This window comes from Myotis daubentonii, chromosome 8 (assembly GCF_963259705.1).
Source record: "Myotis daubentonii chromosome 8, mMyoDau2.1, whole genome shotgun sequence".
Classification (NCBI taxonomy): domain Eukaryota; kingdom Metazoa; phylum Chordata; class Mammalia; order Chiroptera; family Vespertilionidae; genus Myotis; species Myotis daubentonii.
The window spans coordinates 73,568,760-73,584,206 of NC_081847.1; the positions used below are offsets into that span (position 1 = coordinate 73,568,760).

The window sequence follows — 15,447 nt, forward strand, 5'->3', positions numbered from 1 at the left end:
GGGCCTGAGGGGAGGGCGGGCGGCTCTGCAGGCCCCGCCCCGGCCCGCGCGCCGGGAACAAAGACGCCCGCGAGCCCGTGGGGAGGACCCCCGCCCGCCGCCCGCCGCGCCTGCGCCCCGCGACCCCCGACAGGCCCGGGCGGGGACAGGGGCGCCGCGGTGGCGGGGCGCGCGCGCCGCTCGCGGTCCAGCCCGCGCGGTCCCCGTCCCGCAGCCGCCTCACGCGGCCACGGCCGATCTCGTCACGCGCGGCAGCCGCGCGCCGGCCCGGCAGTCGGCCGCAGCCGCCCTGTCCCTGTCCCGCACAGGCCCGGCCGCAGCCGTGTCCTCACCCCCGCTCCTCGAGCGCCGCCCGCGAAGCCACCGGAGAGAGAGGTGAGGGCGCTGAGCGGCCCCCGCGCCCGCCAGTCAAACCTCGTCGCTGGGCGGGCTGCCCGGCGCGGAGAGCCAGGCGGGCCGCCTCTCCCGGCGGCTGCGGGTCCTCGGCGCCCCCTCTCCCGGGAGGAGGGGGCGGGGCCGCCTGCGGATTGGCCGCCGGGCTCTGATGGACAGCAGTGCTGTCCCGCCCCGCCTTTCTGGCCGCGCAGGGCTGGCCCACAGGCCGCAGACCCACGCTTGTCCCGCCCCTGCGGCCCGTGGGTCCATCCTGAGAGGGTCCGGCCGTGGGGAGAAGCATCCCAGGCCGAGCAGCCCCTGCGCGGCCTTTGCACCGCGGCCCCGGTGGTCTGCGGCGCTGGCCTGGGCATCAGCCGCTGCCCGCCACCCCGCGCTCTCCGCGTCCGCGTCCAGCGGACTGCACACGGTACAGGTCCTCCTTTAAGGCGCCCCTCCTGCAAATGCTCCCCTGCGCCGTGGCTTTCCTGGACTGACTCCCTTGTTGTCCTCCTCTCTCTCAGCCCGCCCCCGCCCTGACCCTGGCCCCCGCAGCGCCCCACCTGTGTCTCCCCTGCATCCCATTGCCTGCTCCACGTCCCCACTTAACAGGCACCTCGCTCCCTCCTCAAACTGCTCCTCTTACAGCCTCCACTTTCTCAGAACATGGCACGAAACTCTAAGGTGCTGAGGCCAACACCCTTGGGGGTGCCTCTACCCCACAGCAGTTCATTCTGCTCTCAGATATCTCCACTCCATCCACAAGCCCAAGGCCCATCCTTTCTCACCCAAACTTGACCCTCTTTGGTCTTCTAAAGGAAATTAAATGATTTACTAGTTCCAGCCTCAAACCCTCCGTGACTTCTCATTGCTCCTAAAATCCACACTCCCTACCTGGCCCAGCAAGTTCTGTGTGGCCCGGTCCCTTGCTCTCCCACTTCCTCTCTCACCACCTCCCCTTCACTCTCCATCTCCAGCCACAAGGCCTTTTTGTGTTACAGGTGGACCTCATCTTAGTGCACTTGACTTCATTGTGCTTCACAGGTGTTGTGATTTTTTTACAAACTGAAGGCAAGACCCTCCATGACTTGCTTTATCATGATACCTGCTTTATTAAGGTGGTCTGGACCGGAACCTGCAATATCTCTGAGATATACCTGTAGCTGAATAAGTCATACTTTGTCTTCCTGAAGCCATTCTCTAGATTCGCCCCTGCAATCTAGCTGCCCCTGACACAGAGAACTGCCCAAACGAAAGACATCTGAGATCACAGTGGAGCCGGACAACCAGATATTGAGCCAGAGCAGAATTATTTACCACATTTCAGAGGTGAGGCCCAGCAGAGCATGCAGCAGATACCAGATCCTGGTCTTCTGGGATGTGTGTGTGTGTAGCAGTGACCGCTCAGGCAGCCCACCCAGCTGAGTGGTGATGGTGGCGCGCTGCTCTGACTGTGTCTTGTTGTAGTAGTAACGTGTGTGTATGTGTTTTGATTCCCTCGAATGCAGCCCCTAAGGAAGCTGAGTATTCAGCCTGATGTCCAGTGCCTGGTGCTAGGAGGCTTCAGCCACCTGAGGAGGAGGCAAGCTGCTGAGATGGACTGCCACCTAGCGACAAGCCTTTAAAGTGGGAGGGAGGGAACTGAAGTTGACCTAATACCGGACCCCAGTGCAGCAGTGCTTGCACACGTGTCTCACCTGGTCCTCATAATTACCTTCTAATCAGGGATTATTGTCCCCAGTTTAATGATGAGGAAACAGACTCGGAGTTCTGTAACTTGCCCCAAGGCCACACAACTAACAAGAGGTCATTTGAACCCAAGTCTGTCTGACTCCATGCATTTGCTGCCTCAAAGAGAGCCACTGGCTTAAGTAGGTCAATAGTCAGTGGGCATGGAGGCTAGCTGGCTAATCAGTGTAGGTGAGGGGAGGCCTTGGGTATGGCTGGCCCAGGGCACATGGAACTCAGAAACTTAAGTTCTCATAAAGTGTGGCTTGAGCTAGCTTGGGCTTAATATGGTGCTGCCCCTGTCTGCAGCCCCTGAGCTTCCCTGTGTGGCCGTTGGTGGCATGAGTTGGGAAAACAAGAGAAACCCAGCACCAGCCCTCCAGGAATTCATAGGCATTAAACAGACAAACACTTGTTATGTAAGGTAAATTGGGATGAGAGCTACAGAGGAAAAGAACAGAGGGCTATGAGATAAACGTTAGAGAGCCCTACTTCAGATCTAGTAGGTAAGGAGGACCCCTCTAGGACCGAAGAAAGGCCCAAAGGATGTGAGTAGATGGCCAGGTGAATTTTTAGGGGTAAGAAAGTACTTTCTAGAGGTAACAGCATGTACAAAGGCCCTGAGGTTAGAAAGAGCTTAGTGGATTGAGGAATAGAAAGGAGGCTAGAGTTTACTAAGTATGGGGGAGCACTTGGAGAGCATTTGAAGTAAGGAAGACAGGTGCGGGCTGAATGGGGACCCTCCCTGCCTATCTGACTTTGTCCATTTTTCTAGGAGGACCCCCTCCTAAGTGCTGCAGCTCTCCTTGAGCTTCTTATGCCAACTTGGGCAGCCTGTGGGCTGTAATGTACTTTTAAAGTCGGCTTTTCTATTTTCTGAAGCTTCCATAATGCAGCTCATGCTTCCTTGCTTTTGCTTGTGCTTTGGTCTCTGGGGCCGGGCCCCCAGGGGCTTCAGAAATGCCTGCCAACAGAAGCTCATATTTTCAGTCGGCTGCCAGGCCCTCCTTCAGGAAACAGGGCCCCACTTCCTCCTGGGATTTCTGAGCCAGCATCCCAGGCCTCAGGTGCCTCCCTCCACCAAAGGAGTTTCAGGAAAATCAGGGCGCACAAAGGGTGTGGCTGATATGGACTTTCCCCAGCTCAGCATATACTAGTATATGGGTACGTGGGTGTCATTGGCAATGTGTGCAGCTGCACTGGCTGGGAGGGAGCAGCCTAGCACCCACTCAAGGCACATGCCCGTGACATCACCCAGGCTAGTCCTGCTTGGGCATGTTTCTGCCGACACTCATGCTTCAATATGCCTGGCCCCCACCAATACCTGTGCCTGAGGTCTGGGGAGGTGTCTCAGCCCACATGACCCTCTGGCGTGTGGGCCTGACCTCCCAGATATTCATTACAAAACATTTAGAACAGTACTTAGCATATAGTAAGCCTAATAGAACAGCTGCACTCACATTGTCTCATTTACTCCTCATTGAGGTAAGTACTCTCATTATCCCCATCCTACAGATGAAAAACCAACGCATGGAGAGACATGTCCAAAAACACAGCTAGGAGGTGGCAGAGATGGGATTCAAACCCAGGCAGCCTGGCTCGAGTCAATTCTGTCACCTCTCATGTAGGTATGAACATTCTATTATATATCCTCACCCCTTTGCATAATACCCATACCCGCTGTTTTCTATTTTTAGTTATTTGGTGAAGTGCTGTCACAGGTTGGGTTTCTTTGGGAAGCAGATTCTACAGAGGTTAGTATGCAGAATGTTTATTAGGGAGTGCCCTTGGCTGGGATCAGCACTCTGGAAAGGAGCTCCGGTGGCGCAATTGGTTAGCGCGCGGTACTGATACCACACTGTGGAAGGAAGAGGCACAGGGAGAGTCCCCAGGGAGCCCTGGCCAAATGGCTCTCTGCTGCTGAGGTGACCTTAGATAGCTGACAGCACTCTCAGCAGTTGGGGCAATAAGTGCTTCCTTGTTGGGGAATCTGGGTGGCACACATCACTGTGCCCACCACAAATGCATTCTTTTCCAGTCCTTTAAAAAAAGTGTAGGGTACTTAAAGGGCAAAAATACTGTAGTACAGAAATGGGATTTGCAGTTATAAAAGGAGAACTATAGTATCGTTAATATGGGTTAACATAGCTGCTGTGACTGAGAATCAGATGTAGCTGAGCTTCCTCGTAGCCAAAGCAAAAATTCTTTCTATTCTGATAACTAATTAACTTAGGGGAGAAAAATTCTCCTAGGGATAAACTATAAAAGAAGTTTCTTATATGGACACTTATTTGTTTGAAATAGTGGAGAATGTTCTCAACAAATTTACAGCAAATGCTGCCAGTTTATTTGTTTCTGGTAATAACCATGAATAAATATAGAAGGTATAATATAACGGTATAGCTTAGTGGAGTCCCTTCTACCATTGATTTATAGATTGGCAGTGTCTAATTTGATCCATACATAAAACTTTATTCCTTTTCTTTAAAGTAATCTTTAAATTTTACTCAGTAGTTTGTTAGATGTCTAACCAGCCCTTCTCAAGGGTTTTTGAGCCAGCCTGCACCTTGGTGTACAGCCAGTACTTAGTAAGTACTCACCTCAGTGCACCTTGAGCTCCACCCCACCTTTGGTCTAGGCTCCTTGACCTCTGGCCCCAATATCTATCTATGCCTCCTACGTAGTCGTTGGACCTGACACTTCAGTGATGTCCTGCTTTCCTTCTCACCTGGAATGTACTCTCAGCCCTTTAAGAACCTCATGTTTTCTATCATTCAAGGCAAAACAAGGCCTGGCCCAGCCACATCCAGGGACTCTGCTTTCTCTGCAGACCCTTCGTTGCCTCTGCTGATGGGTCTCTATACTGGGACCCAGAGAGGCAGGAGAGCTGGGCTCCAGATGTACCTTCTTCAGGGAGGTGGCAGGGATATGTAATTGCTTCACTAAAGGAAGAGAAGGGGAGAGTCCTTGCTAGCCACTGGCCCAGGCTAGGGCAGACCTATTTTTCTGCTTTTCTCCTAACAAATACTCCTGGTGCCTCCTCGATAGCAGTAACACAGCAGAGATGGATCAGACCAAGTTTCCACTCCAGTACAGGACAGTTCATTGTGATAAAGGCCCCTGGAACCTTGATAAGGGACACAGACCTTACCTGACTTAGCCCTTTTATGGCTGAGGGGTTGGAGAAAAGTGACAGAGTATATGCCTGAATATGTGGCAGGTCCAAATATAAGGTGATCACTCTTTTTTCCAAAAATGTCACTTCAGGTGTTCTGTGGCTTTTTTGCAACTAAAATATAAACATTTTTAGAGATGCAGGATTCAAATGACCACATACAAGTTTTAGTTACACATATCTTAAATCACATATTATTTGAAACAATATATTAACTTGTGAATGTTACTTTCTTGCTCTTACTTTTGCAGTAATAATGTTCGAACTCTTTATATGAATCTTTCATTTCTTTGTAGAAATCACTAGAGCCACTTTTGAGTCATCTAATTTCTGAAAGCACATCACTTTGCTGCCTTCTAAGTTGAGAGCACTTTTGAAAAATCAACTTTACTGAGAAATAATTTACCTATAATAAAATGCATCCATTTTAAGTGTAAAGTTTGGTGAGCTTTGGCAAATGTATACCACCCAATCAAGATGTAGAACATTCCCCTGCCCCCGATTTGGCCATCACTAATCTACTTTCTGTTACTACAGATTAGTTTTGCCCATTCTAGAATTTCATATACATGAAATCCTTAGTTATATGCACCATGTGTCTAAGTCCAGCATAAAGTTTTTGAGATTTGTCCACATTGATGTAGAGAGAATACTTTTTGAATTATGTGATGCTATTACTGGGAATTTTAACTAAACCTTTTTGTATAGCATTTGTACAAGACAGGTTTTATTTCCATTCTCCCATAGCTATATATTAGTATTCAGTTGGTCAGACTACCCACAGACCCCTTCTATAATGTTTTGACACAAATCTTAACTCTATGTTATCCATAAATATTTGTGTTTTTTTCTAAGAGTTTTTAAAAAACTATATATAGAACTATAGTACCATTATCAAACCTAAAAAAAAATCAACACCATATTGCTATTTAAAATGACTGTTGAGAGGTTTGTTTACACGTAATACTTAGGATTGTGAGAAATAATTACTAAGTGTGTGGTCAATTTCTTTGCCTCCTTGTTTACTGATTCCATCATGGGACTACTTATAATCATCCAAAAGTAGCTTGGCTGAGGTCATTTCAGGGTAATGTGTTTTCTCCAAAAAAGTGCTTTTTGGTTCACAACAAGTTTAGAGAGCATCCTATTATAGGAGAGATTTTGTAAGGACCCAAATGTAAGTAAACTCTTTTCTCAGGTGATTTCAGAGTCATTAATTTATTGGACTTGTGAGAAAGGAATGAAGGGTGATGGCTCCCCTGGGTTCCGGTTGAGGGACAGTGGATGGGTTTCACCATCTGGCTTCTAGTAGGTACTGAGCTCAGTTCTAGAGATTTGAGATTGAGTAGCCCGTGACACCCCCGCAAAGATGTAGTTGGCAATGTGTCTGGAGCTCAGGAAAAGGGTCTAGGCTGGAGCCTTCACGTTCAGGTGTGAATGAAACCAGGCCGTGTGAGAAGAGGAGTAACTGAGAAGCAACAGCCTGATAGAGGTAGGAGCAAAACCAGGTGGTGGTGTGGAAGCCAGAGAGAAGTGCTTTAAAGGGGGTGGTCACGTATTGTATAATTTCACATTATGTGAGATGTCCAGTAAAGATAATTTACAGAGAAAGTAGACTAGTGAAGGTTGGAGGTGGGGGGTGGGGAGGGATCTTACTGGGTGGATATTCAAAAACTGATTTATAGTGATGTCTGCACCACTCATTTGAAATAGGTGTATTTGGTGTATTTATGATATGTAAAATATACTTCAATAGAGCAGTTTAAAAAATAGTAGTAAACTGCCCATTTACTGGTTTGGTCCCTCCTTCATTGGTGAATGTGGTCAGATGGAGAGGGGAATTGGGGGCAAGACGGAGCAGAAGCTAGTTGCAGTGGGTGGGGAATGACAGGGTTGTGTCCATGACTCATTCCAGGTGCTTGTTTGTGAAATGGAGAGGGAGGGGGTGGTGGCTGGAAAGGGCTGGGAGTTGTGGTTTATTTTTTCATGTTTTAAATGTGTAAGAGGCCTCAGGTAGATTTGGCAGGGAGAACGGACAGGACCTGCTGACCAGATGTGGGGGGTAAGAGGGAGAGTAGCCAAGGAAGCACCAAGCTGTCTGGCACGGGAAGCACAGTACATAAACACAATCTCCCTTTGCCCACAGCCGGACTCAAGCATCACAGAAAGGCCTGACAGGAGGAAGTTGTTATAAAAAAAACATAGCTGGGAGGAGGGAACCAATCAGTGGGTAGACAGGCAAGGGAGGCAGTCTCCTGACTCCATGCTCAAGCATCCTTCAGGGCCCTTCACATCTGGCCTTTCCCTACCTGTTCAGCCTCTTCCCTCATGCCCAGTAGCCAGGCCAGCTTCCCATTTTCTGGCTTCCTCTTTGAGTCCTGTTGCCACCATTCAGGATGCTCTTCACAGCTGTTCTTAACCAGCACCTAGTTGCCCTACATCTGCCCCCAGAAAACTGGAAAAGATAGGCACAAGTTCCTGCTTATTAAAATCTTCTGCCTCAAGGCCTCCTGTCCCTGATTTCTGGTTGTGGACCAAAGTTTGTGTCCTAGTTGTGGGTGGTCCTGCTCAAATCCCAACCAAACTTGAGGTCCACTTTCTTATCACCCACCCACCAGTCATAAAGCTTATCAGTTGGGCACTGAAAGATCCTCTCTGTTGCTATTCCTTACACTCAGTGGTCTAGCTGCACCACCAAATTTAAAAATACCTCGCTGGAAAAAACAAACAAAAAACCTGGCTGCAATCTCTAGCTCCAAAGCCATGGTGGCTACTTAACCTCCTTTATTCCCTGGGGTGAATGCTACTCCCCCCCGCCCCCCCTCCCGCCACTGGCCAATGAAATGCAGGCTGCCAAAAAAGGAGCCCCGCCCTCCCCCAATTATCTGCAGTGGGCCCAGGCCCTGGGAGTTTAGAGACTATCAAGGAGATGGCTCTGCTCCAGAACAAACTTGCACTTGCTAGCAGGAGGGCATACAGCTAAGTGACCAATTCTGACCACTCTGGCCTTCCTGCTCCATTGGACCCAGAGATCTCATCCTTCACCCTGAATTCCAGACTTTGCTGTAACCTCGGATGAGGAAAGGAACAATTTTTATAGGGTCCCTGGTCAGCCTGGGTACCAGAGCACTGGGAAATGGTCACAGATCACCATCTTTCAATCAATCAATCAATGCAGTGAGAAGTCTGCATTTCACCAGGGAGAGGGCTTCTGGGATCCAGTGTCCTAACTGGCTTAGTACCTTCAATTCCTGCCCTCCTATTAAGTCTGGCCACACAAGCAAACCCAAAGCTCCCTACTGCTTCTTGCCAGCACACATGGAAAGGGCTCCCAAAATCTGCCTCCCAAATACACTTGCTCTAGCCTTCTAATACAGTCCCTGCACCCAATCTGTTCTTATAGACTTTCTGCACTCTCCCTCACTTCCTGGGCCTGCCTTCATTCTAAGGGTGTGCACTTTGACTCTCCTTTGACCTACCCCCATGGCAGCAGGACTCCTGGGGAGGGACCCACCCTTGCTGACCAGAGTAGCCAGACCAGACCACTTCTGTACCAAGTAAGTCCCAACCCCAGAGTCCCACTCTGGCCTGGAGCCCTAGGTAACAAAGAGGCAGACACTTAGTTTCCGTTAGGTTGTAGGAATTTATTTTAAATAACCTACAGTTGATTAAAAGGGAATTCATGATAAAAATAGAAGATACTTGAGGAGAGATGTGGGAAATGGACTCTGCACGCACACTAAACTAACAATGCCTCTAAAACTAATGATTATAGCAAAAAATGTTTTCACATTAAAATTCTGCTTTTTATGTGTTCTTTTTTCCATTTTTTTTACACAATTACAAAAGAAAAAATAAAAGCCCTAAAATCTTGATTATTTTTCTTTTTTTTGGACCAAATACTCATTTTCCTCTAGACTTATTGACTTGTGACACTTTTTATACAATAAAATCTTTCAGGTGAAAGACTGGGGTTTAAAATGAAAAAGATGTTATCTGAAAGGGTACAGAAAATGCTCAGAACAAAGGATGATGGGAAAATGGTTTCAGTCACTGATTATTTCATTATCCTTAGACTCACTCACCCCTCATCCCTCCCCGACCCCAATCTACACGATCTTTAAGATCAAGAAAAAGGTTTAAATATTTTAAAATAATTAAAAAGAAATAAAAATTCACATTTAAAAAGGAACACTCAAGTCAGGAAATATTTTCCCATCATGCTTTTCTGTGAACAGGTGTCTGAACCAAAACACTGCCGATGTCACAACTGCTTCAAGTTTAATGAAAATTGATTCCCATGACAATAGATATTGACAACTCTTAACAGGTGCGCCGGGTTTTTGTTCTACTTAATTTTAAATTCCTGAAATGGGGGAGAGGGGAGGGAGTTTAGGAATTCATTTCTATTAAAATATAGAAGTTATTGCAAAACCCTAACTGTAAAAACGCACCAATATAATCGGATTTTGTATACAGTAGCTAAGAGAATCCAAATGTGTCAGTGAAACAGTGAATTTGCCTGGCAGAACTCTGACAAATTCCCATCCACTTGCCCTCTTGAAAATAAAAACAAAATTCAAAACAAATCATACAGCTAGAATTTTGATATCTGAAATATTTTTAAATAAGTTGTCCATAGGACAACTGGCTCAGCTCTCCCTTATAATATCTTCAGGTTTATCTTTTCTCAAAGATGTTGGTTTGTTAAGACTTGCTGCCTCTCCCCCATCAGGTGTGAGGGCAAGCGAGGCTCACAGTTTATCCATCTTCTCCAAACCACACTGTTCCTTTTCACAGAACTGCTCCTCAAGACTGGCTAGAACTCATAGTCCTCGTCAGCCATGTCGATAGCCCAGGCAAACTTCTCCCGCTGGGTTTTGTTGTAAATTTTCTCAATTGGGACCCCCCACTTCTTGCACCTGCAAACAAGGGAGAAAAGGGGGGGTTTAGTGTCTCTGGGAGCAATAGCCCAGACCTGGGGCCAAGGCTGGGATGTGCTGCCTTCTCCTTCACATGCATCTGGTGAGAACGAGAAAGTAGGTGCTACTACAAATGCACAAATGAGAAAGATACAGATAAAAAGACCAAGGTAGAACAATTATGTTCTCATGCAGCTAATGAGCACAAAGCTGAAAACTGAACCCAAGCATCTGGCTCAAGTCCATAGTGCCTTGCAAACTAACCAATCCCCTGACACCAAACAGGGCAAAAGAGTAGGAAAGGGTACAAGAGTAGGATGGAAAAAGGCCTAGAAGAGTAGGGGCCACAAGGGATGATTCTTCTACCTAGGCCCAGAACTTAGCAACTCAAGGTAACTAATAAGCATCTTCATAAAAGCCACTTATTTGGGGATATTATTTTATGACTCTGTGTGTGTGGTAGGGGATGGAGGAAGTGAGCAAACCATAGAAAATTTATCTGCCTTTGTTAAAAGGTCCCTCTAACTCTTTGTATAGGTTGCTTAAATCTGTGTTCTCATTTTTGTTTTTTCTCCTTGTTCCTACCTTTCTTCCTTCACTTGTAAATTATTTTATTGAAACACTAGCGGCCCAGTGCATGAAATTTGTGCCTGGGTAGGGTCTCTAGGCCTGGTGGACAAACAGGGCCGATCCGGGCCTTGCCTTCCTTTGTTCCACGCCGCCCCCTGGTGGTCAGCGCACATCATAGCGAGCAATGGAACTCCCTGTAGAACTCCCAAGGGGGCACTTTGTATATTAGCCTTTTATATATATGAGATTTTGTTGAAGTGAGGGGCTCTTATATATATTTCCTTCAATACAGGTGAAGAGTTTCTATTTTTATCTAGGATGGGGACTGCACCTGCCTTTTTAAAACATATGTAAACACACTCAAAGGCACTGTAACAGCACTGACCACTGAAGTCCATCCAGACTGTTCTGATGCCTTTGCAGCATGCACAGGCTGGCAGAGGTTTCCCAGAGCACTAGAAGGGCATGGTTCTCTCATAATCCTGCCACCCTTCTCAAGCCAGTAGCAAAGGGCTCAATGCTTACCAAGCCACTGAGATCCTTGGGTCCAGATAATTGAGTTTGGAGGTTCCCAAAGCAATCTGTTTATTCTCCTCTCGGTCTGTGGCCTGAACTTCAAGCTTCATCAACTGTTCCTCCAGTCTCTGCACAGCCTTCTTCTTTGACTCCACCACCCTGGGAGAATGGATGTCCATCAAGAACCAGACCTGGCCTTTGGCAAGAACACTGCAACCCCACCCTGACACTTAGGTGGCAGTAAAAGCAGAAAAGTCCCAAGTACAGAGATTTCCAAAAAGCATCATTCTGAAACCCTAGAAAAGCTGGAGCCCAGAAACCTGGCCCATATTACACATGCTTTTTTCTCTCAACCAACCCTCAGCTTTGCACATCACCAGGCACATACTTTTTGGTCTTTGTATCCTTCATGACCTTGGCATCAGCTTTAGCACTTTTCAGGTCTCTCCGGGCATCTGCTAGCTGTTCCTTCTTGGCATCAATCTGGGTGGGGGAAGAACATCAATCAGTTTTAGGAATACAAGACGCCTAGAGAGAAGAAAAGAACTACTGTATCACAGAAGATGAAACCTAGACGTCTCCACCAGGCAGGCAGTCTCCCTTGGTGATCTGCCAGGTAAAAACACCCAAGGGTGGCTTCATGAAAGCACAGAGTAGGTGCACAGTGACTGCTGAATTCAACTGCTACTTGGCCATTTATGTTCTTCAGTGACCCACCAAGAAATGAGCATTCTATAAGCAGAGATCCAGGGCACCATTAATCTAGATGTTCAGGAAGAGAACCAGCTGGGACTAGGAATGTGGGTGCTAATCTTTTAGGTGAATGTGGCCATAGACACCTGACAAGAGGGCTATAGACAAGCTGTTTATCCAATGGAACCTGAGCCAGGGTCCTTGCACTGTCTGAGCCCACTTCATTTCTTAGATTATGCCAGCACTCTGGGAAGGAGCTGTCAGCTTCTAGAAAAAAAAGGATGTGTGAAGAGAATATCCAAGGGACTAAAAAATGGCAACTAAAAGGTCAGCTAGTCCATTCCAAGCTGATATATGGCATGTCCTGCCTTTGGCATTGTTTTCAAAAGGAGAGGGAGCTGATCCCTGGCCGGGTGATTCAGTTGGTTGGGGCGTTGTCCCGTACATCAAAAGGTCATGGGTGCAATTCCAAGTCAGGGCACAAACCTAGGTTGCAGGTTCAGGGCCTGTACCGGAGGCAACCAATAGATTTTTCTCACATTGATGTCTCTCTCTCTCCCCTCTCTAAAATCAATAAACATATCCTCTGGTTAAGATTTGTAAAAAAAAGATAGAGGGAGCTGAGACGGGAAGACAAAGTAGTACTCCTCAGAAACAGATTTGAAAACATTTTTAGCAGTTGACCTCTTTTTCCAAATGAATCTCATGGAGTCCCAGTCTATAAAAAAAAAGACCAGGGCAGTTGCAACTTTTCTTGCTTGATAGAGCCCTTGAAAAACACCTCGAGAACCTAAGCTTTTCTCTGAGTTCCTGTTTGAGGATGGCAGTAGGCAACACCATGGAACTAGAACCCAAACCTGTGAGCTCTCGCTGCTGAGTGCAGGTACCCTGGACCTGCTCACCTTGTTTACCTGGAGGTCAAGGGGACCGCTACAGAGTAAATGTATGCCTGATTCAAACACACTGGGCTGTTGCTCTCAGCCTAGAATTGCCTATTAGATGCACATACACAGCCCCAGATTGGAAACAGAGGCTACCATTGTGAGACAATCATTAAATGCATTTTACTATGAATGGCTTACTTCCAACATTTATGTTGTCCAAAGGCAAGCTGAAGGAACTGACTCTATACACAAAAGCATCACAGACACCATTAGCCAGATTCTTCTTAGGCTAAAAATGCAACACACCACAATCTTTTAACCATTTCTGTGAATGCTAAGTTGGCAGACTATGCCAAATTCTTTCAAAGCATCAAAGACTCCATTGATTCATTTGGCAAAGGGGCGTGTGTTTGCTTTGTGGGCACACAGGAGAGGGTTCCTGGGCTTGGAGGGCTCGTCTGGCAGGCAGCCTGGGCTGCCCAAGCAGTGGTTCCAGAGTGAGATCAACAAAAGACCTCCTCATACTCCAGGGAGGGGTCTCCTGAATTAGGTAAACACCTGAATATTCATGCTTTTATTTCTGGCTCAGAACAACATGAGAGTAAATGATACCAGGTGACAGCCATTTAACAGAGTGGCAGGAAAAGGGAGCTGCTAGGAAGGGTGGTCTGTAGGGTTCTTTGCCTGCCAAACATATGGTCCAAGGATTTGAGAGCTCCGTGGACACATTCATTTACTGTGGATGTATGCATCCCTTCAGGTAAGTCAGCACCATAAGTTGTGCGTATCTTTTGACCCAGATGTACTACTCCTAGGTATCTTGAAGATATTTCAACAGAACAAAATTTCATGATGGGCTTGAAAATATTATGTGGTCTCACTATATAGCAGTTTTTAAACTCCAGTTGTCCAAGTACAGAATTCTGTGAACATGGATGGAAAAATATCACATCTGTAATTTCATCAACCTCTAGTTGAAATTCATCATTTATCCTCCAATTATGTGGGCAACAAACTATAGTGATGTGATACAAGTAGTACCTACGATTTTATCAGCAATAGATAGTAGATATTTTCATATCAATAATTATTACAGATCTCTTAAAGGATCATTTATATTCATTACTACCTTGAAATTTACAGGTTATTAGAACCACCTTGCGATTTTAATAAGTTAATAAGGAAGCACATTTATTACTATATCAGACTTTAAAATATATTTGGTAAGTATATTTCATGATAGTCGGTTTCCTTTATAACCCTATGTGTCAGCAATGAAAATTCTCACTGTGGGTTAGTACATAAGAATGAATTAGATCTGCAACCACTGCTCACACAAAAAAGCTCAGTACCAGGCAGAGTCGGAGGAAGGAGAAAGGCACATAGAAGAGGAACAGTATCTATTTGTTTGCATGTCAGTTTCTCCCTAGCATTCAAAAGATGTTTGAAGAAGAGCTACATAAAATATGATTCCCTGTGGAATGTGCAAAAATAAAAATAGTTGTGCTAGAATTGGGGGGAAATTAACTATCATTGTTTCATCTTTTCAATTTGATACAATCTAATTTGGAAATAATTATATTTCTGGGCTGTGGCAAGGAATTGTGAAGACTTTATCTATTTATCCTCGTGTATAATAAAGACAATTAGCAATATTTCAACCTGAGCTTTTCAAAATGGGAAGTGGCCAATGCAGAACTTGTGCACACAGAATGAGCACCTTCTGAACAGTGGGTACCAGGCACTCAGTGTCTTCCTCAGGGATGACTGCTATCATAGTTCCATTTGTTTAGCTCTAGTGTAGACCTTTCTTCCAGAACAGACCCAGAACTGGCCTTCTAATATCCCAGCCTGGAAAGCTGAATTAAAAATGCCTTTTGTTTTCAGAATATCAACTCATGGCAGACACAGTTCTCTTCATTTTGCTACCCCACTATCCAGATTCAAAATACCTTAGATTGCAAGTTCATCATGGACTTCTCAAAAGTTTTTGGTGGTGCCCTCTGATGGTTACAAAGAATTGCAACAGCTCGGTTGGCACGGTTATAAGATAGGATCTTTGCTGGGATGTTCTCATCCGCTGTACAGAAAGAAACGTGACAGTAAAAAAGAGTGAATTTGTACAACCAGAGAGAATACCCATGTGCCTTCCCTAGTGCTCCATCCTCATGATTTTACTAGGTCTCATGTCACTCCAATGATCAAATTTCCCCAAACCACCAATCAGTTCAAAATCAAAAGTCTACACACTCATCTGCTTGCTGAATGCCCGCTTCCCCAACCTACCCCACCCAATGTAACCTGAAGAAAATAGGGACTTGGGACAGAAAGAAGCCAAGGTAGAGAAGACAAAGGGACCATAAATTTTACATTTTAAAACCCTAAGGCAATATATTTTTTTAAGTACAATAAAAAGTGTTAGCCAAGGAATTTTCTTACTTGTGTGATTCTTTATCCTGCCCTAAAATACTGACCTTCTACATATCCATCTTTGGCTTTTCTGGCTCATATTCTAAAACCATTGAACATATTTATAGAGGACAGTAGGAATTTAGCAGTGACTGGGCTCCAGGAAAAAAGCTTGCAG

At 46.2% G+C, this 15,447-nt stretch overlaps 2 protein-coding genes and 1 long non-coding RNA gene across 4 annotated transcripts in view; 1 reads left to right on the top strand and 2 right to left on the bottom strand.

Annotated features, from left to right (window-relative positions):
• Positions 1 to 499, bottom strand: part of PLCG1 (phospholipase C gamma 1) — a 37,816-nt gene extending 37,317 nt beyond the window's left edge. For both annotated transcript variants that reach the window (XM_059707060.1, XM_059707059.1), the window contains exon 1: positions 333 to 499. The gene's annotated coding sequence lies outside the window, so the exon portion shown is untranslated. The remainder of the gene's footprint in view (positions 1 to 332) is intronic.
• LOC132239953 (uncharacterized) lies at positions 39 to 6,895 on the top strand. Its single transcript, XR_009454196.1, has 3 exons — positions 39 to 375; positions 1,566 to 1,701; positions 1,881 to 6,895. It is a non-coding gene; the product is annotated as an uncharacterized LOC132239953 (long non-coding RNA).
• Positions 6,896 to 8,898: 2,003 nt separating this feature from the next.
• Positions 8,899 to 15,447, bottom strand: part of TOP1 (DNA topoisomerase I) — an 88,084-nt gene continuing 81,535 nt past the window's right edge. Inside the window, exons 18-21 of the mRNA XM_059707073.1 lie at positions 14,813 to 14,940; positions 11,672 to 11,766; positions 11,293 to 11,442; positions 8,899 to 10,197 (exon numbers count right to left, since the gene is read on the bottom strand). Coding sequence (XP_059563056.1) covers positions 10,095 to 10,197; positions 11,293 to 11,442; positions 11,672 to 11,766; positions 14,813 to 14,940 — 476 coding nt within the window. The 3' untranslated portion in view covers positions 8,899 to 10,094. The remainder of the gene's footprint in view (positions 10,198 to 11,292; positions 11,443 to 11,671; positions 11,767 to 14,812; positions 14,941 to 15,447) is intronic.